At 38.3% G+C, this 26,087-nt stretch overlaps 2 protein-coding genes across 5 annotated transcripts in view; both read left to right on the top strand.

Annotated features, from left to right (window-relative positions):
• LOC127976759 (polypeptide N-acetylgalactosaminyltransferase 16) overlaps positions 1–4,147 on the top strand; it is a 32,646-nt gene extending 28,499 nt beyond the window's left edge. Inside the window, exons 12-15 of the mRNA XM_052581408.1 lie at positions 660–743; positions 816–939; positions 2,406–2,522; positions 3,246–4,147. Coding sequence (XP_052437368.1) covers positions 660–743; positions 816–939; positions 2,406–2,522; positions 3,246–3,389 — 469 coding nt within the window. The 3' untranslated portion in view covers positions 3,390–4,147. The remainder of the gene's footprint in view (positions 1–659; positions 744–815; positions 940–2,405; positions 2,523–3,245) is intronic.
• A 2,387-nt stretch (positions 4,148–6,534) lies between these two features.
• The window catches only part of numb (NUMB endocytic adaptor protein), a 45,231-nt gene continuing 25,678 nt past the window's right edge, over positions 6,535–26,087 (top strand). The window contains exon 1 of one of the 4 annotated variants that reach the window (XM_052580348.1): positions 6,535–6,722. The gene's annotated coding sequence lies outside the window, so the exon portion shown is untranslated. The remainder of the gene's footprint in view (positions 6,723–26,087) is intronic. The other 3 variants (XM_052580350.1, XM_052580351.1, XM_052580352.1) reach the window with 3 other exon arrangements.

Below are 26,087 nucleotides of genomic sequence, written 5' to 3'. Positions count from 1 at the left end.
ATTTCACTGAATAAACTGAAGTGTTTCCACAGATCAATGCTGATTCTAAGCAATTTGAATGAATGCATTTTGAAAATATGGTTATTTAATTGAAACCAAATAGATGCAAATAATTAATAATAAATTATGCCATGGTTTTTGAGTGCAGAAATCTGGCCTGTTTCATTTTTGTACTACTGAAAAATATGCACTGTTTTGTTAATATTAAAACTATGCAGAGCTGTCAAACAATATCATGAAAAAGTTTTTTTGGTGATTCAAGAACATATGAAAATTACAAAAAGAAAATTTAATAAAGAACTTTTTCACAAAATTTACATTTTTTTAGATGCACCTGTATACATAATAAATATACACACATATATACTATTTAAATAAAAACTTTTATTTTGAATGTAATACATTTTTTGAAATCACTAAAACTATGTAACGGATGGACATTTTATATGCAATTCAAATATGCCATTAATTATTTCTTTATTTTGACTGGATAGATTTTCCTCACAATATGCCATGATCAATACAAAGCTGTGTGAGCTCCTGGTCACAGTCTGCTCTCATTATATGGAGAACACAGTGAATATTGTATTAACATCTCTTGCTTTCATTATTGGGTGCAGTATTCCTAACCCGCTCTCTCTCTCTGTCTCTCTGTACAGTATTGCAGACCGGCTTGCTCTAAGGCAGAAGCTGAACTGTAACTCTTTCCGCTGGTATCTTGAGAATGTGTATCCTGAACTCAAGTGAGTCACGTTCACTGGACTGTGTCTCTGGACTCTGATGGACTGCCGCTCTGAATGTGTTTTATCTGTCAGGATCCCCGAGCAGGACGCGGTGTACAGTCTCCTGAAGCAGGGGGGCTTGTGTCTGGAGAGTCATGGCACAGACGCTCTGGGTTTGGAGGAGTGTAAGAGCACACCGAGCATCCCTGCCTCACAGGTGTGTGATGACGGACTCTAGCACTTTCACTAGCTTCAGTAACTAAACTACTTCAGGAGTGTGCCAGTGTTGTCTTGCTTTTCCCTGAACAGTTTTAGCTGTTGTTTCAGTGAGTAAGAGTATAAGACAAAACTAAGGCTTGGCATTGACACTGATTTCATGATTCCCAAGATCTTTGGTTTGTTTTGTACTTCCTCTGCTGAGAAACCCGAAAATGTGAAAAATTACCATGTCAACATGCATGTAAATTTTATATTATTACATAATTGTCATTATTGATATTATTATTATAATTGCATTATTAATACATGTATACATTTTCACATTTACTTTATATTCTCCAATATTTTTGGCAATTAAAGTTTCTTGTTCTTGTTTTATTTCGGTGTGTAACACTGGATAACCAATCAGATCTGTCGTTCCCGCGCAATATTTAAATAAGTTGACCCGAAGTGGTGGGTTTTCTTTTTAAAACCATTTCCAGTCGCAAGACATTTAACAAATAAAAAAATAACTGTTCGAGTCTCCCTAGCGCTCTGTTTGCTGTTATTACAGTAAGTAGGCTACATGTAACATAAAAGGACACAGAAAATCTTTTTTTTTTGTTTTTGTTTTTCAGTTATGACAACACATCTGTTTTAATTATTGCAAAATTGCCTCCCTTTTGTTTTGTCTTGTGAATTTTTCAGTTACCATGTAAATAGACATATTTCATAACAGTTATTACAAAATTGCGTCATTGTTACATGAAAAATGACATTGTAATTGCAGCACGTTCCATATTGACATTATTTTCACATTTGCATATATATATATATATAGAGAGAGAGAGAGAGAGAGAGAGAGAGAGCCTATATGTGACCCTGGAGCACAAAACCAGTCTTAAGTCTCTGGGGTATATCTGTAGAAAATAGATAATTTTATGGGTCAAAATTATTGATTATTTTCTTTTATGCCAAAATCATTGGGATATTAAATAAAGATCATGTTACATAAAGATATTTTGTAAATTTCATACCATAAATATATCAAAAATTGATTTTTGATGAGTAATATGCATTGCTAAGAATTCATTTGGACCACTTTAAAGATGATTTTGTCAATATTTTGATTTTTTTGTACTTTTTTTTGTATCTCTGCCAAATATTGTCTGACCCTTATAAACCATGCATCAATGGAAAGATTATTTATTAAACTTTCAGATGATGTATAAATAAATAAAAATACACTTACTGTAAGACTGGTTAATATTAAGGTTCAAATACCTGTACAAAGGTGAAGTGTAAAGGTGATAATGCAGTAGGTTGGAGGAGATGAGAGGATTTATTTGGAACAAAAAAAAATGGAGTTGTGTTGGAATAAGTAAAGGAAATAACTGTTATCAACTGTTATTTAGTTTCTTTGATTGTGATTTCTCTCTACACCTGCATTACTCCCTCAGTCATTGGTCTGTCCTGTTTCCTCAGAAGTGGACCCTGATTGAGCCTCAGATCCGTCAGCATGACCTGTGTCTGGCCATCACAGCTTTCACTGCGGGGTCAAAGGTCAGACTGGAGCCCTGCAACATCAAGGAGTCCAGACAGGTGTGTGTATTTGAGCTACTGAGACACATCGATCACATGCAGGTTTGACACCTGCCGCTTGCAGAAGACTATTACGCTCTTCTGACAGCACTAGTTGTTCTTGTGGAAGTTATGTATATTTCATAAAGTGATCTTCTGTGGCCATTTGAGGTGGAATGCCTCTCATTCTCTCAGTGGTAATAGCTGCGCTCGATCTGAAACACAGCAGGCACAGACACATATCTTCCCAGAAGCCCACAGCATATGGTTCCACTCACAACCTAGTTGGCTTAGCTGGACTGGCTTTCATCTTTTTTTCTTTTTATCTTTAATCTTTCATCAGTCTGACCTCTGCATCCGTCCACTCATTCATGCTCAGCGCATTTGTGATTATCAGACCATCCCTCACAATCAGATCCGATTCTATATAGAGAAGATCAGCTGCTGCTCTTCATATGACAAGACCATAAAGAGATGCTTAAACACACACACACACACACTCTCCATAGGTGTAATGGTTTTTATACAGTACAAACTGTATATTATATCGCCCTACACCAACCCTACTCCTAACCCTAACAGGAAACTTTATAATTATTACAAGCTAATAATTTCATGAACTTAAGAAGAAGAGCAATTCTTACAGCCTCTTCTGTGCTCTGTTTGTGGGATGTTTACAGTGATTGCATGTGTTACTATTAATGTATTAACCCATGTGCACTTTTTCCCCCCGTCTCTCTGTAGAAGTGGAAGCCCAGAGGTCCAGCGCTGCAGCACATGATCAGTGGCTTGTGTCTGGACAGCCAGCCTCCTTCAGGCCCTCCGCTGGTCACACAGTGCCGCCCACAGGTGTCCAGCCAATCCTGGGAGCCGCAGCTGGTCACCTGACTCTGACAGCTGCAGGGAGGGCGGGGAAAGGGGAGGAGTCAAGTCAGGTCGCTGAGCTCGAGGTGCTGTAGGAGCCAGAGGAAAACATCTGCACACTGTTTTAGTTGAAGGTGCTGCTCTCAAACCAATCGAACATGACCCTGTTCAAAACATCTGACCCCATACCCTTACCGTGGAATAGCTGGAGAGGGAGAAGTGACATCCTGCCTGCCAAATCAAAGCCTGAACACATTTCCAAGGCCGTGGAGCTCACACGGCATGGTTTTATCAGTCGACAGGAGTGCTTTGTTGAATGATGCGTTAAGGACTCCAAAAAACAGATATGTAGATAAATGCCTTCCCGATCCATAACCTGTATATTCCCTCATTCCCACTGAGAGATGAAGGTCAGAGTGGTCTCCGGGTGCTTGTTCGGTATTAGATTGGGATGAAGTGAGAGGAGTCTGCAGAAACTGAACCCATGGCTAACATCACAATGAAACAACCTAATGTTTTAGCAAAAAAGCGTTGAGATGACACATTAAAAGAGGTGTTAAGTGCTTTTAATGAGCTGTTATTCTGCATGGTACTGTACATCGGCAAAATGTAACAGCATCTGCAAACACGTCCAGTCCAAAGACTGTTTTTCCTCTGTCTTACTCATTTGCCTTTTCAAACTTTGTATTCACTTGAAGCGAAACCATTTTTCATTCTGAACATGTGCTAGGAAAAATAAAGACTTCCACCAAACAGACAGAAAAAAAGACCACAATCCAAAACATCTTGAGTTTGTCTTTGTGTGCCACAGTAAAACAGTCCCGAAGAGTCGTTTCAGAGTAATTGTAGACTGAAAACAGAATGCAGTGATGCACGGATTACATTAAAAACATTACATTTGTAAAATACAGTACATATACAGTGCAAAATAAAATACAGTACAAATACAGTGTATGAATGAAGTGCAACAAATGTAGCTGTATCTTTAGAAATGTAGCACTGTAATAGTCATTCTGTATAATGAACCGATACAGTGTATGGGGCTAAACAAATGTATGCATGCAAACAGGGGCACCTCTGTTGTTTCATATTTATTTAATGTAGCAAATTAGAATCTATAAAATACAATAAAATAGGGATTTACAAATCAGCATTTTTTTTTTTTTGCCAAACTTATTTAGTAATTATAATAGAATTATTTTAATTTCATAAGCATCTACACGTTATACAACAGAAGAAAAATCTATGTGTTTGTTATAAAACAAAAACATTTCTTAACCAATTGCCACAACCTGCGTTTTTCATTGAACGGACATGACTTTCAGTAAATAACAATGAAAATGATCTACATAAAATGTTCAGGAAGTCAGAGTGTGCCTTTTACCTTGCAGCACCAAGGGTTTTCAGTTGCAACCATGTGCTAGATCATTAATTATCTTTGTGGCAGCTTTAAGTTTTACACAAGTATGTCTGATTTGCATGAAAATATGTAAACTTACAAGGAGTTGAAGGAGATTCGTGTGAAAACGTAGGCCTGCTAAATGTCCTATTTATGTTGACAAACTGCAGATCATTTATTTAATAAGTCTAGTGCTAATGTGGAAAAGGCAGTAGTGAAAGTATTGGCCTAATATGATGTAAAACATAAGATACTTCAAGCTGCACACTGCATACTTAACGTTAGTATGCTGTAATGCACGAAGCGGCCACCAGGTGTCAGGCCTTCATCACAAAAACTATTCAAATCCCACCATCAGACTTTCATGTAGAATAGATAACAAACGCTTCAGGAGCCTGCCCTGGAAACAGAAAGGAACACACATGCTTTATTTTTATATGAACATTTTCACTAAAACTAAAATCAACCAATATATTCACAAATGTGTTCAAGGAAATAGTTTTTATGTAATACTCATAGCCTACCAATAACACAATAACATCACTATCAGAAAGAATATTTCTCTGTTTGTATTCATCTCGTTATGCCTCTTGCCTGTGACTTATATTCCAGTCAGTAAACAGTGTCCTTACCGTCGGGCAACATGTTGATGGTCTGATATTTAGAGGTCATCACTAAGGGCAGTGTGACCTATGGATCAAATGTGCCTCTCCAGCTCACTATCACATACTTCACACATGTCACAGACGAATAAGCACTGTGCTCCTTATAGCTCCTCATTTCAGGAGTCACATGATAAACGGGGCCTTGTCTTCGCTGCACAACAGGTTTGAAAGCTATGCGTGAGCAGCATTGCATGCATTCCTCCTTGAGCCGTGTCTTGTGAAGAGCAGAGATATCTGGAAGAGCTGCTGTGTTACAGTGCACATCTTCGTTTAAAAGAGCTGCAGTCACAGGAACGTCACACTGCTCTTCTTGGAAGTCTAGAAGAACATTTTCTGTTTTATGGGGATAGATGCGCAACACGCGTGACTGTACAAGATCTGTGCATTTCTGTTATCTGTCTGATTTGGCTGATACTGGAAGCAGATGACACATGGACTCATCTTCAGCTCAGATATAAATTTTCTATGTCAGGATACCGAAGTGTTGAACTATTACCACTCTTCTGAACTCCTTCATATTTGACTGCTTAGAGGCTTGGTTTTAAAACACACTATTCTGGATTGGAGCTTAACTGTGAACATTGAAAAGAGATGAAAATGTAGATTTATATGTCCGCTAGCATGTTTTTTCCCCCTTTTTCCTCAACAACTAGTTTTATTTTAACTTATATTACTGAAGAACACAATTTATTATTATTATTATTATTATTATTATTATTTTAAACAAAACAAAACCACTGGAATCACAAAATAAAATATTTAAATCAATTAACAACATTATTTATATAGCATACATGCAGTTTTTATAACCTCGTATTGGTTGTGAATCTCCTGTTCAGTAAGGTTGTAGAAATCGTCACCATTTGGTTTCATCATAAAGTTTTTTTTTTTTTTTTTTTTTTTTTTTTAGAACAAAACAGACTGCCTTATAATTTGCTTAACTGTACTTTTGTATACACACAAAATTAATATGCATATTAATATATTCCATTAGCGCGCTCTCTCGCTTAATATTAATTGGCTGGTACAGTAAACTCCTCCCAGACAGAGTGTGGTGTAATGAATAATTAATGAGCGCTCGTGTCAGACAGACCCCGCCCAGCGGCAGCCTGGACCCGGCGAACCGTCACTCAGGAGCGGACGCACACACACACACACACACACACGGCCCGCTGAAGAGCTCCAGGGGGATCCGTCCATACCTCGGGAATATACTATGTTATTTTCCTGATCGTGTAAATCTGCGCTTTTCTCTGTGACGGGGTTCACTCACTACATCAGTGGATATCTCAGGTGAGTCGATTCACCTTTAACGTTACCTTTCCATCTGAACGAGACGCGATGAGGATGACGAGCCGCTTCATGATTTTACAACAAAAATAATAAACATTAGTATAACGACGGTTGGTGATGATGTTGTTATCCAGCTCACGAGCTAACTGACTGTTTGACTCTGAGTTCACAGTGTAGCATCCGGCTAAATCAGCTGCTAACCAGCACCTAGCGAGATGACATGACTCAGACGGGTGTTGTGTGTGAGGTGAACAGTTTTCTGACCCTCTGGTGTGTTTTGTGTCCAGGCTTCAGCTTTGGTGAAGCGGTTTGTTGGTTCAGTCAGTTGTTGCTGAAGAGTTGCTAGCTCAGCTAGCCGGTTAGCAGCTCACCTGCCACTGATTCACAACACTGAAACACTGAGTTAAATTACCTCATTACACTGTTGTGTTCTCTTTTATTATGAACTAACTTTACATGGATATTTTTACGTTAGGGATTCATTACTGGGCTGATGTCATACACCGAGCTGTACATTAACTTCTTCTGAACAAGCTGTTTGTTGATGATTAGTTTTGCTGGAGTTAAACTGAGCTCAGTGTGACACAGATCAGAAACACGTCTTTTTATGAGTTTGCTGCTCCATCCCAGTGTCCCAGTGACTCTGAACAACCAGTGTTTACAGCTGTCACACTCCAGAATGATCATTATATCAACAGATGGATCACTGATATCTCCTGCCATCATCAGCCTGTCATTAACACCACTCTAAACAACTACATTAGGGTTTTTTTGTTTTTAATGGAACTCTTTACCCAATCTTTAGACCAAATGTAAAATAAAAACATGCATATGATGTTTTTGTATAATATTTGATACATCAGGCTTTTATGGCTCATATAGTAGGATGCATTAAGAAGAAACACCACAGTTTAATCCAAAGGCAGAAACTGAACAATAATATGCACTTTGGTGCAGATGGTGATATTTTAGTAACCTAAATCAGTGAGATCTTCATAATAGTATAGCAGATTATTACAATAAATAATGTTAATTTCGGTCGTCACTCTATATCTTCAATAATAATGACATTCAAATGCCTAGTTTAATGATCAAAAGATGTAATGCAATGGAATACAGTGATGTTGGAGAGATGAAGAATTAAATGTCGCTCACTGATTCATGACGTCTGAATAATCAAGCAAAGCAAAGTTGCTTCAATCCAGTCAGTGTTTGTCTTGAAATATTACTAACAATGTCAGTTATTCGTATGTTTACTTGATAAAAAGACACGAGCTGAAGATGGGCGTTTGTAAAAGTATATTAAAAGACCTTTCACTTGCTGATAACATATAGACGATCAATCAGACGACAGAAGGCATGTAGTAGACTGTGTAAGACAAGGCTTTGATCGAGGCATTGAAATTTGTCTATTAAATACGATAGAGTAGGCTTTAATGACGTCGTGTGGTTTTAGACTCGGTGAATAGTTGAACTTTCTTCTAACGTTAAAGTTCTGCCGTAGCTACATTTGTTTAGTGATGAATCTCCTGCAGTGGCCACCCATCACCACTGTCACGTTTCCATTGAAAACAAGCAGGAGATTTGACGTACATGTTCACCCAGGCTTTTCTCAGAAGTGTGATGACGTCCAGTTGATGAGTCATCAGAATGACAGTCAAACTACACACTAGTGAAGGGTTTTCTTGCGGGATGAAGTCATTTGTCATTTCTTTATAAAGGCTAGGCTTTGCCAAGATAGAAATCAAGAGGCAGCTCTTATCTGTTTACTCCCTTTGGTTCCTGCTCAGCAGTTAATCATTGTCACGTCCAGAACCCTGTACCCTGAGCGGTGTGGTTCATTCAGGTAATGTTTTGATATGATTGTGCTCAAGGTAGAACAGTTTTGCATGTGTAACCCTAATAAAATATGACCGCACAACTCATTTATTTAGTTCGAAGGCTCTTGGAAGAAGGCCGTACGTCGTTCTCTCTGTTGTGGATGATTAGGTCTTCCCTTCATTCCTGTCGTTTATGAGGACTGCGTCTGCTCTGTGTCAGATTCTCTGTTTTATAGCCGTGTGTAAAGAGAGGTCACAGGTTGAATGGCTGTGACGTGAGATATATTACTGCTGTGTCTGCACATTGGACTTGGTTCTGGTCTGTGTCCAGCTCTCACTTAGTGCTGACATCCCTTTCAATGACAGCACATTTATGAAATGTTATTTGGGAATCCAGCCATACCCCTTTTTTCACATAAATGGTGCTGGTGCTTGGCCAGGGATCTGCGATTCTCCTTCAGAAGCAGATCACTTTCACTTTTGAGTAGTTGAATTCAGTGTATTTGAAGTCAGAGTCAGGCCATCCTTAAAAATATTCTTGATGCCGTAACCCGACCAATCCTTTCAATTTAGGACCGACTCAATTTTTGCTTCTTTTTTTTATTTTAGTCCGACCGACTTGCCAGTTGTAAATTTTTTTTTACTCTTTAAACAACTAATACAAAAGCAATACAATAATATTAATTATATTTTAGTTAGTATTGTAAATATATAAATTGCCTAGGCCTACGTAAAAAATGAAGGCTACGTTCTTTCTTTTAAATAAAAACCTCCTTCGTCTCATATTCTCATTCACTGTTAGAGTCAATGATGCGCCCGAAGGTGGGGGTTGAAGACCCAATCAGTGACGACACGAGAATATAGTTCCCAGTATTTATATGATTAAAAATGGGCTCTGTCTCATATAGCCTTGTTATTTGTACACGCTGTGACTATACAGATCACAACATGTAAATAGGAAAATGTTTACATTATTTTGTCACTTATTGGGATTACTATGTTACCATTATCCACTTACATCCAGTCTTTGTGCTAAGCTAGGCTAGCGGTGGGTGTGTCAAATAACACTTACAGAACGCACAGAAATGAAAAAGGTATGTATGGACTTATCTAACTCTGGGGGATACTGTGAATAAGTCCCAAAATGTCGGAGTGTTCCTTTAAGGATGGCCTCAAATAAAAAAATGTATTCCGCCTATTGATTCTTATGCGTTTTATTTATTTGTATTTATCTGTGAGGACCGGACCTAGCAATCTGCCAGGATCTTGCTCACTAATCTAAGCTCTCCAAATTTTTGCTACATCCTAATTTAACAGGAGGAGGCAATTGATTGTTAGCTTTTTTCGCTTGATAAATGAAATCATTATTTAAAAACTGCATTTTGTATGGACTTGCGTTATCCTTGTGTTAAATAAAAAATTAGTTTGATCTGAATCTTTTAATTGTAACAAATATGCAAAACAATAAGCGGAAGGAGCAAAACCCTTTTCATGGCACTCTGTTCACCCTTTCCGTGCTCTGAACATCTCCTTTCGGGTTCCACAGAGAAAGGACACTTCATTTTTGGGTGAACTATGCCTTTACAGGTGGAGTTCTCATATAAAAGGCCTTTGTGAATGTGTCAGATGTGAAAGGGATGATCCAGTGCTGGAGGCTTCTTGATAGTAAAGCTAATGATCAGGATAAGAGTGTAACTAGCCTGTGCAGTTATAAGATGAGCGGCGCTGATGGAGCGCAGGGCTTTGTTCTCGCTGTGCTTATCATCAGCCTCACGCTCAAGGACAGCAACCTGTGGCACACTGTGATCTCTTCTCAATATCCTGCACACGTAACGTCCTGTGGCAAGGCTTTGGGGCTGGTTTCCTGGTGACAGCGGTGGGGACTCTTGATTGTGACTGAGGCCATGAAATCTGTTCTGTGTGCTGCATCATGCTCATGCTCGCTTGTCATTTCAGCAAGACGGGTTGTGTAACACCAGGCACAAGCATTGCTGTTGATGTTAATGCAGAGCGTTGCTTTTGCAACTGAGGTGAAGTCAGGATGTTACTTGTGGTTTGTTTACGGGCAGAGAGTTGCTATTTACAGGTTTTGTCACACATGCTTTGAGTTTAATTTGGATGTGTCCTTTCCAGTCTGTAGTCACTTTGTCAGATTTGTTGCAAAACATGCATATAAAGAAAAAAAATTAGATTCAAGGCTACATTGTAAAAATGCGGCACTGCGTTGTTGGCTGACGATTGCTGGTGCAGACGTTTGTTTCAACACTGATGATTCAAATGTGCACACACACACACACTAGCACATATTGTGCTTTCCAAGAGCTCGCTCCCTCCCTCAGATAAGACGAGAGTAACGTGGGAAGAATGTGCATTCCTTTCCTGAGGAGGAGGAGGAGGAGCCGGGTTTTTCCTCTGCCTCGCATCAGTGGTCTGCCTTCAGCCGTTCAGGCTTTTATCAGAGACCCAGGCCTGTGAGATGAGTCACAGCGCTTCTCTCACACCCTCTTCACTGAAATGGTGACAGTGTTTATACCAAATATGTTAGTTATAAATTGAATACACACTGGTTTTGAGAACAAAGTATTTTAATTCAGTGACAAATCAATAGAATCTCTTTTGCTCACCAAGGCTGGGCTTATTTGATTTAAAATAGAGTCAAATCTGTAATCTTTTGCTTAGAAGTTGCTTCCCAGCTTCGTGACAAACCCAGATGAACCCTGCCCTCAGGAAAAGGCAGCAAAGGGGGCAAGGTTTAGAGAAGAGGAAGAGAAAACTACGGGTCTATGTAAAAGTCTATTCAAGCATGAATCATGATTCAGTCTTCTGACGATTCTAATGGATTCACAAGTTTCAAAATCAGTGTTCTAAAGCAGCGGTTCTTTAAACTGTTCCTCACGTCCCCCGTCTGCATCTCTCTCTCTCTCTCTCTCTCTCTCTCTTATCTATTTTTACATAGCTATAAGAAGTGTTAAACATGGACTCACATGCAGTTGCTGTCCTGTATTAAAGCTTTAATCAGGAAAACTGTATATTTAAAGCTTATATAAGCTAGAGCTGCAACTAACGACTATTTTTTCTGTCGACTAATCTAACGATTATTTTTATTACAATAAATAATTAATCTAATGTTCTTTTTTTAATTAGCTCATGAATCCTTTGGATAACTTTACCAAAAAAAAATATAAGTACAACTTCTAATATAATATTTCAACCTTTATTCATTTCAACTTATGTGGTTGAAGTTTTTACAGTATAAAATAAATAAGAGGCAAAAAAAAAATATTTTACTATGGTAAATATGAGCTTATGATAGCATTTATAATTAAACCACAGTAGCCATAAATTTACATTAGTCTGAGACGTCATGAAATGTTCTTTAGCATCACAAACAAAAAAATGTAGTCAGGGTTCTGCTATGGTTTAGCATGGTTCCCAGAGATCTGGAGCTGATTTGGGGTGGCTGGGTGGTTTGTGACTGTTGTCTCTCGGCGCGCTTTCTTTTAAGGGGCCGTTCACATTTCACGTCTATTGCGCACTCGTTATTTCGTTATTTCCAATGTAGGCGCGCGATAAGCGCGCTCATAATGGAAGCGACACGCTCGTTTTTTCCAGGTGCGTCCGCAGAAAAAATACTCGACGTATTTTTGTAGTCGACGTAGTCGATGACGTCGACACGTTGTTGCAGCACTAATATAAGCAGTAGCTTTTACAAATAACAGTGTTATCTAAAAGTAAGAGACAACAACAAACAAAAAAAGGCCTGCCAATAAAAGCTGTGCTTGCACCGGTTCTGCATGATCCTCTTCAATAATATCCTCTGCTTCTCAACGGACAGTAGACCGTACACACAGCTTCAATGGAGGGACTGAGAGCTCTCGGACTAAATCTAAAATATCTTAAACTGTGTACTGAAGATGAACAAAGGTCTCATGGGTTTGGAACGACATGAGGGTGAGATATTAATGACATCATTTACATTTTTCGATGAACTAACCCTTTAATGGAATGTATTTTTTCTCTCAAATAAAATCATACTGACCCAAAATTTTAAAAGTAATTATAAAAAAAAAAAAAAAAACAAAAAAAAAATCATAGCACACATGTGTCTGCCCATTTGGTGGAAATGGGGCCAGCTCGGGCACTCTGCTGGTAGAAAAGGGTGTACAGGACCTGATAGAGGCCTTGAGAGCTGCATGGCTGCGTTCTTCATTTGACTGGACACAATCCCTTCCAGTGCTTCAGCAGCAGTCACCTGCCCTCGGTAAGTGATCGGTGTCAAGCTGCAGCCCTTCTGGAGATGCCCCCGAGACTGATCAGAGCTTCATTCAGAAGCAGAGGAGCTGCTATTTACTGAGCAATCAAACCTCTGCGCTCTGTGCCGATGGCTCATTTTCCATTATTAGGACTTCTTTTGCTCCGCTGGACGCATTTGTCCATGGAATGGCAATCTTTCTGTGCCTGCTCATGCAATACAGTCTCCATAGTTTTGGATGACAGACAATGAGTTCTTTGAGTTTGCTCAGAAGTTGTGGGCCTGGAGGGAGAGAGATGGCCGGATTGGTGGCTTCAGGTGTCACTCAGGCCCAGCGCAGTCACCCAGAAGGAGAATGTGAATAGCACAGGCCTCGTGGGCCTCCTGCAGTGGACAGACTGGTCGGACGGGGTGTGATGAAATCCTCTCTCTGTTTTGAACCAGCACACTATGAGTCACACAGGCTCCTGTTACCTGGTCTTTCAGTATTGTCTTTCTTCTTTCACCCCAGAGCATTTCTTATCTGTTTTGGTTGAGTTTGATTTGTGCACTTTAAATAACCAAAGCTCTTTGAGGAACTGAATAAAGCTTTTACAAACGCTTGGTGCTTACGTCAAACGTGACTTTGGCCTCGTTTACACTGCCATTTAAATGTGACCCAATTCAGATTTTTTTTGCTCAAATGTGACACAGATCAGATCTGTTCTATGACAGTGTAAACAGGAAAAAACACATGCATTCGGATAATTAGAGTTCGTTTTCAGTTCTCTGCCAATGCGACTTTCATTGTGTTTTAGTATGTCATTAAGGCTGTGACAATTTGGATCCAGAAATATTCAAAGGGGAAAACATTTGTTGATCTTGACAGTTTTTGTAATATTCAGAAATGTGCAACAAGAAATCTAGGTTTTTCAATCTGGTGAATGGTCTTTAGTCATCTGACGCATTGCAGGTGTAAGCATAGCTTGCTGGTTTGAGTTGGGATGGATGGGTTGTGTGATTTTAGTCACTGGTTTCAGATGTATTTGTTGCTGGACTGGCAGAGCCTGAATAAAACATGAGTCGAGCCATCTGAGAAGCTCTGGTTTCAGTTGGGCATTTAACCAACACAGTTTACTCTGACAAGACCTGCTTGAGCTCCCTGAAGATAATCAACATAACCTTTGGCTGATGGGCCAGATGAGTCGCCTCTGACTAGTTATATTAACACTAGCACTATTAAACACTAGCACTACTTACAGTAGCACTGTTAACACTAGTACTATTAAACACTAGTAATATTAAACACTAACACTACTCACATTAGCACTGTTAACACTAGTATTATTCACACTAGCACTATTCACGCTAGCTCTATTAACACTAGCACTATTCACACTAGCACTACTCACACTAACACTGTTAACACTAGTACTATTAACACCAGCACTATTAAACACTAGTACTATTAAACTCTAGTACTATTAAACACTAACACTACTCACACTAGCACTGTTAACACTAGTACTATTCACACTAGTACTACTCACGCTAACACTGTTAACACTAGTACTATTAACACTAGCACTATTCACACTAGTACTATACACACTAGTACTACTCACACTAACACTGTTAACACTAGTACTATTAACACTAGCACTATTCACACTAGTACTACTCACACTAACACTGTTAACACTAACACTGTTAACACTAGTACTATTAACACTAGCACTATTCACACTAGCACTATTCACACTAGTACTACTCACACTAAAACTGTTAACACTAGTACTATTAACACTAGCACTACTCACACTAACACTGTTAACACTAGTACTATTAACACTAGCACTGTTCACACTAGTACTACTCACACTAACACTGTTAACACTAGTACTATTAACACTAGCACTATTCACGCTAGCACTATTCACACTAGTACTATTCACACTAGCACTATTCACGCTAGCACTATTCACGCTAGCACTATTCACGCTAGCACTGTTAACACTAGCACTATTCACACTAGTACTATTCACACTAACACTGTTAACACTAGCACTATTCACACTAGTACTATTCACACTAACACTGTTAACACTAGTACTATTAACACTAACACTATTCACACTAGCACAATTCACACTAGCACAATTCACACTAGTACTATTCACACTAGTACTATTCACGCTAGCACTATTCACACTAGCACTATTCACACTAGTACTATTAATACGAGTACTATTCACACTAGCACTATTCGCACGAGTACTACTCACACTAACACTGTTAACACTAGCACTTTTCACACTAGCACTTTTCACACTAGCACTATTCACAGTAGCACTATTCACGCTAGCACTATTCACACTAGTACTATTCACACTAGTACTACTCACACTAACACTGTTAACACTAGTACTATTAACACTAGTACTATTAACACTAGCACTATTCACACTAACACTGTTAAAGGGGGGGTGAAATGCGCGTTTTTCCTCAATATCCTGTTAATCTTGAGTACCTATAGAGTAGTTCTGCATCCTTCATAACTCCAAAAAGTCTTTAGTTTTATTATATTCATAAGAGAAAGATAGTCTGTACCGATTTTTCCCGGAAAAACACGAGCCGCTGGAGGAGTGACGTGTGGGCGGAGCTAAAGAATCACGAGCGCCAGTAGGCTTTTGCGATGAGAGCGTTTGGAAGCTGTGACATTACCGTGAGGAAAAAACCAACCAAAACAAACCATGGCTAACAGTCAGATTCAGCGTATATTTATGATCCAGAATCAGATCCAGAGGCTGAAACTGAACGAGAGCAGCAGCAGCAGCAACACTCGCTCTGAGCGGGGCTCGAACCCGGGTCTCCGGCATGGGAGGGGACGCACTAACAAGGTGGCAGAGGTTCCAACACACGATCGTGACCCTTTTTCCTTGGGATTGCATCATCCTTAAGAAATAAACGATACGCAAATCCGTCGTCAAACTGGGCCTTGTTTGTAAAACAAGCATCTTCGAAATGCAGGGAACAAACACAAACACTTACACAACTCCGTTGATGCTCTGTAAAGATAAACTCCATCCACTGGTCCCTTAATGCTGTTTTTTTTTGGTAATCTGTGCAGGGTTGTCTTGCCCTGGCAACCAAAAACACACTTCTTTTGTGACTTTTCGCGACGCTCTCGCTCTGATCAGTGAATGTCTCTCGCTCTGATCAGCGAATGCCTGTTGTGCTCTCTCACTCATTGCTCTGCTATACGGGAGCGCGCGCTCTTCCGGCAGAAGTGCCCTTAGGACCCATATAAGGAAATTCCGCTCCATCTAACGTCACACAGAGTCATACTCGAAAAAAACTTTCCGAAACTTGTGACAAACCGGAAGGAGTATTTTTGGAACAGAAATACTCCTTCAAACGTACAACTTAATTTTTTAAATTTTTTCCATGTTTAGCATGGGAATCCAACACTTTAACAGTGTAAAAAACTCAGTATGCATGAAATTGCATTTCACCCCCTCCTTTAACTCTAGCACTATTCACACTAGCACATACAAAAGATTCAGATTTTAACAAACAACTATTAGTAGATTCTGATAACGATGTCAATGTTGGTTAATTGCATAAAGCAGGACTTAAAAAAGAGAAAGAGACAAAAAAGAATGTTTCTCTCCGAGCAGAATGTGTATTTGAACGTTTCAGTTCCTGCATTCGTCTGTGAAAACAAGACAGTAGAAAAGTGAGTAGAAAACATATAATAATGTTATTTAATAATAATGTAACTTTTTCTTTCCAATAATTATATTGATATTAATGATATATTATTTTTAAAAATAATAATAAAGTACAGCATTTAATTTACTAAAAAATGTGCATCTGTTTTCTGATCAAACCCATCTGTTTAGCTGTGCATTTATTGAATAAGCACTATGCAATGTCCAAACTGATTATACTGTATTTTACATATAAACTGTATTTTATGTAAAATCATTTTCTATCTTTAACTGTTTTAAATTCATTAAGTCACTTTTTTAATAATTTACAAAGTTTTAAAATTGCTTGTTTTTATTTTTGTTTTATTATTTATTATTTTATTTTACTTTATTTTGTTAAGCGTTTTGAATTACCATTGTGTACGGAATGTGCTTTATGAATAAACTTGCTTGCCTTGCCTTGATCTCTCTTAGTCATAGCAAATACAGTATCATCTTTTCCTGATTTACCAAAGACCAAATGTATTAAACAAAAGAAAAAATGTCAACAGAATATAAACATTTTTTTTTTTTTCAAGATCTTTAAAAATGTTTCAGCATTGATAAAAATACGCTAGTCCCTTAGGCATTTTGAGAGGAAAAAAACTGCATAAATTAGAAGGCTGTACATTTTATTATTACATTCAGAAATAATGTAGGCTAAAATAATGGTAAATAAAAGCAAAATAACAAACACAGTTAGGTTATTTTATTTCCTTTCTCTCTAAAATAAAGTTGTATTTAGGTTAAATATAAGCGAGAATCCAAAACAAATTAATTACAAATTAAGTCTACCTCTCTAATTCTGCATGAATCCAAATGTTTCAGTATTTGTGCTGCTAACCTTTTATTTATCTAAACTATAGGATCTGTTCTTCACTCGCATTATCGATGTAAAACATCATCCTTCATTTATAGACAATATCAGAAGTGAGGCGTTGGTCACACTGAACGGCACAGACTGTACTATGGACTGTTTAAATTGAGCAGTGTAACTTTTTGTTTCTTTAACTGTATATTATTTTGATAATGAACTAGGGCTGTAGATATCGAATATTTTAGTAATCGAGTACCCTACCAAAAAATTACATAGATTAATCGAGTAATCTGATAAAATGTGTTTTTGCTTAATTAAAGTGTAAAATTAATTATGCAAGAGAAAATAAGACTCCTGGGTCTCTTAAAATGAACAACTAAGTTTCCTTTTTTAGAAAATAATATTTTTATTTTTTAAATGCATAGAATGCAATGCATACACATCAAAAATAAACATTTAATTATTACCCATTGTTTCTCTGTCTGTACTTGTACTGTGAACAACGACAATAAAGTTGACAGATGAATTAAGTGCATTTAAGTGCCATTCAGTTGGGGTTTAAAATACAGCATTTTCTGAGATGCACATTAAACATTAAACGCATAAAACATTCATTTATCTTTTAATTATTGAAAATTAACTTAACTTTTTTTGTAAACAAAGGGGATTTACTATAAAAAAAAGAAAACATGGAAGAAATGTTGTGTGATTAAACCTTAAAAAAAAACATTTTTTTTTGTTTGTTTTTTTTAGTAGCAGGCTATGTACACTCTGCTGAACAATAGTCTTTAACCGGATTTTTATTTTGACGGGTTGGCATAACGTTACAGTTCCTTGTATGTGATGTGACGCTAGTTTTACTCAAATCAAACGGTCAAATGCTCGTGAAGTGACTGTCAGAGCAGTTCTGGAGATGTTGTTCATGTGTTAACGTCTTATTTAGTGAGACAGCAGACGCTGAAACACCGGAGCGTCGCTTCCGTGTGTTTAAACGAAGGAGCGCTTCTGCACCATTCATTAAAAGAGACACGCAGAACATGCGGGATCATATTTAAACAGACTGTTCTGGCTTAATATTTACAGATATTAGTCCATATCGTGATTTGATGTAAGTGCAATGACCTATTTTTGATTAATTCATTCAAAATTTGGCAAATTCCATTCCATGTTAAACTGTAAATTCTGTTTTTATGACTGGATTCCGTGATTCCCTCCGTGTTTTCTGCATCGCTAGGGCCCTAGTTGTGGAATGCCAGCTCTATCTTGCAATGGACAGTTGGAAACACACCACGACATTCTCTTTACGTTTGTCCGCGCCCTCAAATCAAAACACTGCTGACTCCTTGCATTATGCGACTTCGGACGCAGTGCTTGTGTCTCCTTCCGCTTTGTGGGTGACATAAACTCGTTGTCACAAAAAAAATAATAATTGCGAAAGAACCTGACATGAGATTTAAAATAAATTAAGAGGCTTCGAGGCAGAGGAATTTGCCTCGATCATTTTTTGTAATCGACTTACTCGAGTTACTCGTTTCAGCTCTATAATGAACAGGCTGCGATGTCAAATTAGCAAAAAAATATGATATGTGTGTGAGGCACCGACGCGATCTGTCGCACGGACGCATTGTTTTTCTATTCTGTTACTCTGTAATTTGTGGTCATACCGACGCTGGTTTGTCATACAGAAGCAAAACATCATTTAAAGCTGTAAAGCTTTTGTAAAATAAAGAAAACTCCTTTCTGCTGTCTTAGGGCATATTACAATTATCCGAAACTCAGCACCATTTTGTTCTTTCATTTTGTTAATCTGTTAAAGATTTTAGTGAAAAATATTTTTGTGTATAGGCCTATACAGTATATTCTTGGGGTTTTTTTGTAGCGTGTATAGTTTTATTCTGTTTTCTCCGTTCACAGAAAGCTGCAGGTGTGTAATGTAACCTTGTGTGAATCTGTGTTTGAAACCGTTTTTAACAAAACCTGCCTATTACCTGCCATTCATTTTCACTTAGATTTAGGCCAAATGCTTAGTGGTTCATGACAAATCCTTTGATAAACTGGCCGATGCATTGCCATTGCCACTTCACTTCACCTATGATGAATTTACAGCTGAGAGCAGACATTTCACTCGTTGGTTGCATTAGCGTCACGTTTGCATATAGCCCTACTATGCCTTCTTCCAAACTATTTTGTAAAGATTTTATTTTGGCAAGTATTTAATTATTTTTCCCAGAGAAAAATGTTAGATTATGCAACATACATGCAACTCGTCGTCTCCATGCAGTTAATTAATAAACCAGCAGTATCTGCCCTTTTCATCCTATTTCTCATATGCCGATGGCTTTAAAATAATGGAAAATCGATACATCAGTGCAAATAAATATTTAAGTTAAAAAATCAATCAAGCATCATTTACATGTCTATTTCAGAAAATGCATTGGAGTAGAACTATAATGAAGTAATTTTATGTAACTGTATTATTATAAAAACTTAATTGTGAGTAATTTTGTGCTTCTATATGAACCTTCAGCATTAGAGTAATGTAGTACCGACTGGTTCTCATTTATATTTTACAGTATTAGTTGAGATTTTTTTTCCATGAGGCCTAAACCAGCCAAGACACCAGCACAAAAACACACTCCGCTAAACACTGTCCAATAATCTGTATCAACAGAATCTCAGTAAAATGTGGCTCACACAGCCCTACTGTGATATAGACCCAAACTGCTGACACAGAGAGTGTCATCTGAAATACATTCAAATTGAGATGTAGAACAGGAACTGCACATCCTTGATTACATTAGATATCTGAGTCAACTTTCTATTATTTGATGTCCTGAGGAGTCTTGATATCTATCCGAGCTCTAGATAACACTGAACCCTGACAGAGCCATAGATGCGTGCTTACTTTCATTCAGATATGCAAATAGTGGTGCCTTTGTGTGTGTTTCTGCTCTCATTATCTGTGGTACTGTACTCTTCACAGTGGTCACTGATGGTGGACGCACAGTGGGCAAACATCTGGACTGTCTCCAGCAGAGACTCCAGTACTGTTAGCAGTGATCTGCCAAGAACAGAGAGATTTAATTTCATTAAAATACTTGTATTGCACATGGACTCATTAAATTGATCAAAATGGACAGTAAATGCATGTATGAGATCACAAAAAAAATGTATTTTGCACTTTCTGTTTAACAAATAATCTTAAAATATACCACTTTTTTCACATAAAAAATGATAAATGTTTCTTGAGTTTCGTGCTCTCTCTCTCTCTCCTTTTTTTCCATCCCTCCTGCTCTTTCTTTCTTCATTCTGGTATGGAGTATTTCAGGGTGAAGACGCCCCATCAGAGCCATATCTGAACTCCAGGAGACATTCACTTTTGGACAGTTAATGGCTCATTTAGTCATTTCTAGTATTGCATTCATCTGTTTGGACAGTTTGGGTTAGATCTTGGATGAGACTTTGGTGATGAATGATAGCAATGGCCTCATTTTCATTGAAAACTTAAATAGTGCCAAAACACCTCAAAGTGTCTCTGAAATATAAATCTCTGAAATATATAGGCCAAACACAGCAAGGTTTAAGCCGGTGTATAACTGTTTTATTTTTGAGTGAAGCTTTGTGTGTTTAAAAAAAAAAATTGGTTTATAAATGAAGAGTGTTAATGTTGTTGCTTGAATGAAGAGTGACTTTGTATGTTGCTTCTTTGATTTTTTTCTTCTTGGTTTGTGGTGATATTGCTTGGTTTTGCTGCATGCGAGTGACAGTCTTTCATCCTGTTTGGTGGTTTATAATAAACTGAGTTCAGTATGTCACAATATGAATCATATCCTCTGTATCTTGACTTTGTTGTTGATATTCAGTTCTAATTTACACCAGCGTTTAGTTGACTAAAATGCATCATAATACCATGCAGAAAGCATGGTTATCATATAAATCATATAGAACCCAAACTCTCATTTTTAACCAAGAATGACTTCTTACCCGTGGTTAATGGTAGCATAAACTAGCGCTGGAGTAAGTTCAGTCTTGAGACGTTCTCAACAGAGCGCTGAATCCAGGAGGCAGCGTGGAAACTTTAGTTTAATGGCACTTTACAGTTGCAGTGCAGCTCGGCACATAGTAATGTTATCTAAAGTACAGGTTCGTTACGTTGGCACTGAATTGATACTTCAGTTTTAAATTTGTAAGGACACCAGCCTTACGTTAGTCCCAAGTACCTGCTCAATTCTTGATTTATGAATTGTTTGACTTTAACCAACAAATTGTGCAGTATAGACAGATTAATATATATATATATATATATATATATATATATATATATATATATATATATATATATATATATATTTAAGAGATTGCACTTCGCTCTTAGTTTGCTGTTTATTACATAACATCGTGTCAACTATGATGAGCCTTTCTGTGGTACGGACAATGCCAACTTTATTATCTACCTTAAAGGTGCTGTAGGGAACTTTTGTAAATATATTTTTTACGTATTTATTAAACCTGTCATTATGTCCTGACAGTAGAATATGAGACAGATAATCTGTGTAAAAATCAAGCTCCTCTGGCTCCTCCCAGTGTCCTATTGCCATTTGCAGAAACTCCATCGCTCCCGGTAAGAAACAACCAATCAGAGCTGCGGTCCTTAACTTTGTTTGTGTTTAAAATGTAGAAAAATGTATATAATAAGCGAGTACACCATGAATCCATTTTCTAAACCGTGTTTTTGGCTTGTCCTGAATCACTAGGGTGCACCTATAATAAGTGTTTATATTCGGACTATTTTAGATTGCTTCGGGGATACCGCGGCGGAGTAACCCAGTACCTTTGTGATTTTTCATAGACATAAACAGAGAGAAGTAGTTCCGGCTACGATGTTCTTCCACTAGACGCAAGCAGTTCTGTTTATTAACCGCTAGAGCGTCAAAAGTTCCCTACCGCAGTTAGTGTAGTTACTGTCACTATGGCCAAAGGCAATGGAAAAGATAATAGAATTGAAATTGAATATTATAAAAATAATAGTAACTTGCTTCATGGCTCTGATATTTCTAGTGAAGGTTATCGTTCTGTTCTGGCTGCTCTTCTCTGCTGCACTTCATGCGTTTCAGTAGATTTGCTTTGCTTGGCAGTAATCGGCTGTTTCTAAAACAGTCTGTTTGAGACGGCTGGGTAAGAAATGAACTTTCTAGATGCAAAAGTGGGTTCCCTTCCTTCCCAGCCCTTTTTCACTTCCCGTTTAACTGTGTCCTGTTGTGTAAGATCATTGACTCAGAGGCATTATGCAGCAATAAGAATCTCATTACTTTCTATTAAAGAAAACAACAACTTAATAATAACAATACTAATGAAAAGTTTAAGTTTTAGCTTGTGCACTTTAGTTAACACTTTATTTTATAGTGTATTTGTTTAAGGCCCTATAATCCCCCCCCCCCAAATATTATAGATATTCTTTACAAAAGTTAAGACTTGTCCACTCCCCCCTAAAACGGCTCGTTTAAACACGCCCCCACATCTCTACCTCACTATGTGGGAAGATTTGAATAACACCGCCCAAATGTTCACGAAAAGAAAGAAGGCGGACCTTTTATTCTCACTTAATTATCTCGTCAGTAAAGCCGGTTCTCGAATCAGCGGTAAATTCCCTCAGGTGTGTGATTTCACATAGAGCAGCTGTTACTTCACAGAGCCGTTCTTACCTGAGAAGATGCGCAAATGAATGGTGATACTGAAGGTTTTCATCTAGAAATGTCTGACATGGAGCAGAGCCATGTGTTGTTGTGTGGAATGAGAGCGTCTCTGTGTCTGTCTGTCTCCAAGCACTTTTGGTTTCCTCTTCAGGTTTCTTTTGCTGGAATTAAGGAGTGTTTTCCGTTCCTGGAGAGATGATTTAACTAGGTTCTCTCGTGTGCTCTGTGAGCCGCGTGACTGAGGCAGTGAGTGGCTTGTGTGTCTCAGTTTAATGCTCTTCTAGTGCACTAATGGAGACAGAGACAACACTCCTTCATTCACTCACTCACTCTTCACACTGTTTACTCACTTCATTCATTCAGTCAGTCATGAAAACCTTTATGTATCTATACCATATTATGGGAAGACACACCACACCTTTTTCTATGTGAACAATAAGTTGGATTGGTTTAATTGTTATATTAATCAAAAATTATGTTTAATCAATTTAAATTAATTACACTTTGTTTAATATTTTCTTATGTAATAGGAAAATCTGATTTATTTTTTCTTATCTACATTTTTTTTTTTTTTACAAAAATCTGTGATATTTACACATATGAGAGGTTGATCTACGATAACAATACAATACAGTTTCAGAGCTCAACTCACTACTTTTACCCTGCTGTATTTCCAGATCTGTCGTGTAAATGTAATTCCTAAATGCATTTGCAAGAACGTTCAGACTTATAAGAGCATGTTGATAATGATGTGTGAATGAAAGAAACTCTGTTCCTTGTGAATACCACATGGATCTTTTAAATCAATAAAGCCATCAGTTTAAAGGCATTAGAGGTGAAATGTGTGAATGTTGTGAGAGGCTGTGCTGTGAAGTTAAGCCTCCTCACATGACTCTTCTGTTTCCCACCGGCTCTCACGCTCACTTTATCTTTCGCTGGCTTTTATTTCACCCCCTTGACACCAGACGGTCCCACACACTGCACAGTGAGACATGAAATGTGTAAAAAGACAATTCACTGACAACGGTTGCAGTGGCAGAGGAACAGGAAGTCTGTCATAATGTGCAGCTTCACTCATGCAGTATGATCGTGTGAGGCATCGATTCGCTACAGGAGACTATGAGGAAATTCGGTGATAATGTAGCCCCTCCCTTTGCTATCTGCCGATATCGATATAATCTGATACCAGCACAGTTTTTTTTAAATCAATGTAGGATTTCTATACTTCTCTGTGCTGACCTGATCATCGCTCTTTTGTGTGTTAAACATGATCTACTCCATATACACAACTTCATTTTAAATGAAAAAATATATAATCATAATATATGACAAAAATACAAGTGTATATAAAAACAAGTGTATACATTTATATAGAAATATAAAAGACATTTCTTTTAAATGTATAGCTGAATAACTCCTGAATATTGGTTTATTGAGACTCAGAGGGAGTGTTAGCCACGTTAAAAAAGTGAATAACTTAAGTAATTTGTGGATTAATGCGTACCGGAGACACGAACAGTTTCAAATGATTCGGTCTGATTCGGTGAAGTGGTTCAATCGGTTCACTAAGAAGAACCGGTTAAATCAAATGATTCGTTCATGAACCAGACATCACAAGTACAAAGGGAAGAAATATTGATACATAGTGTATTAAATCTGTGCGTTAGTTTAATGAGCCCTTTCTTAAACCTCAGTTTCTGTGTGATCTTGAAGAGAGTTTGATGGTTCTGACTGTAGGAACCGAACGAGACACAGATTGAACACTGAATGGAGGATGATGGACAGCCACAGCGGAGAGAAGAGTTTATATCAACTGAGTTTAATGACTCCAGTATTAATCTGTACTTCACACTGAACTATGGAACAGCTTCAGGACACTTGAAATATGTCCATGAAAAGGTTTTGGTGCTTTGTTTTTGTGTCTTTCTTGGGGCTCAACAATAACACAACAGTATACACACAATATCAGATTTGTATCGGTCTCGTCTGACTGATACCCAGTCATCAGAAAATGCCAGTATCTACTATACGACCAGCAGTCCAGCGACCCTGTGACCTCCAGAGATACGGTCGGTCACTGTCAGCGTGAACAGAGAGAAGATTTCCGTGAGGAGTCGTGTGGAGTGGTGTATTTCAGCGTCTCGCCCGCGGCCTGCAGTCACTCTGACCTAAATCCAGACGAGCGGAGCACAGCTGCTGAACTTGAGCTCTCTCCTCTTCCTCCTGTCTTTCTCTCGGTCTCTGTCCTCTGACAGTAGATGAACTCATTGGCACCGGTCCGGCCGTTTGATGTCCCACACACACATGCACGCTAAGCTTTTCTGCTTCTTAACATTTTTTCCTCTGCATGTTCAGACTGTGAAAGAAGATCTGTGACTCGAGGAGCTGCTGCTCGCGGAGCGTCCAGGTTTATATTGCCTACAAAACCATTCAAAAGCCTTTGAAAGACTTCTCTTCTGCTCAGCAAGACTGTTTATTTAAAATAATTCTAAAATGTGGGTAATTATATTTGGTTACAGTTGCAAACCTGTGTGTGTGTGGATTTTGTTTCTGTCACACATCACACACAAGCTGTGCTCGGCACTGGCTTCTCATGCTGATGTGCTTTTGTGTTTTCCTCCTTTCAAGACAAGCTGTTTCTCACTGTGTGTGTGTGTGTGTGTGTGTGTGCGTGTGTGTGTGTGTGTGGTTCTGCGTCTCTCCTGGCTCATTCAAATGAGTGTCACGTTATGCTGTTGAAATCTGAGCTTCTGTGGAGTGTAAAAGACAATGAATCTTCAGCCTGTTTCTGTGCTGCTCTCTCTGAAACTTGTGCTGTGTGTGTGTGTGTCTGTCTGCTGTCTGGCTCTGCAGGTGACTGACTGACTGCAGTGGCTCTGATGTGACTCAGCGCTGCGTGACTTCACACGTGTGTGTGTGTGTGTGTGTGTCTGTGTTTCCACTGTTGAACCTAAAGCAGGCGTGCTAGTGCGTGCCAGGGCAGTTGCGTTTCCACTGTCACTTCCGGGGCTTGATCGTGCCTCACCGGGGCTTCCTCGGGGCAAACGGCCAG

Source organism: Carassius gibelio, chromosome B17, assembly GCF_023724105.1.
Source record: "Carassius gibelio isolate Cgi1373 ecotype wild population from Czech Republic chromosome B17, carGib1.2-hapl.c, whole genome shotgun sequence".
NCBI lineage: Eukaryota > Metazoa > Chordata > Actinopteri > Cypriniformes > Cyprinidae > Carassius > Carassius gibelio.
This window is presented reverse-complemented; position numbering and strand designations above follow the sequence as displayed.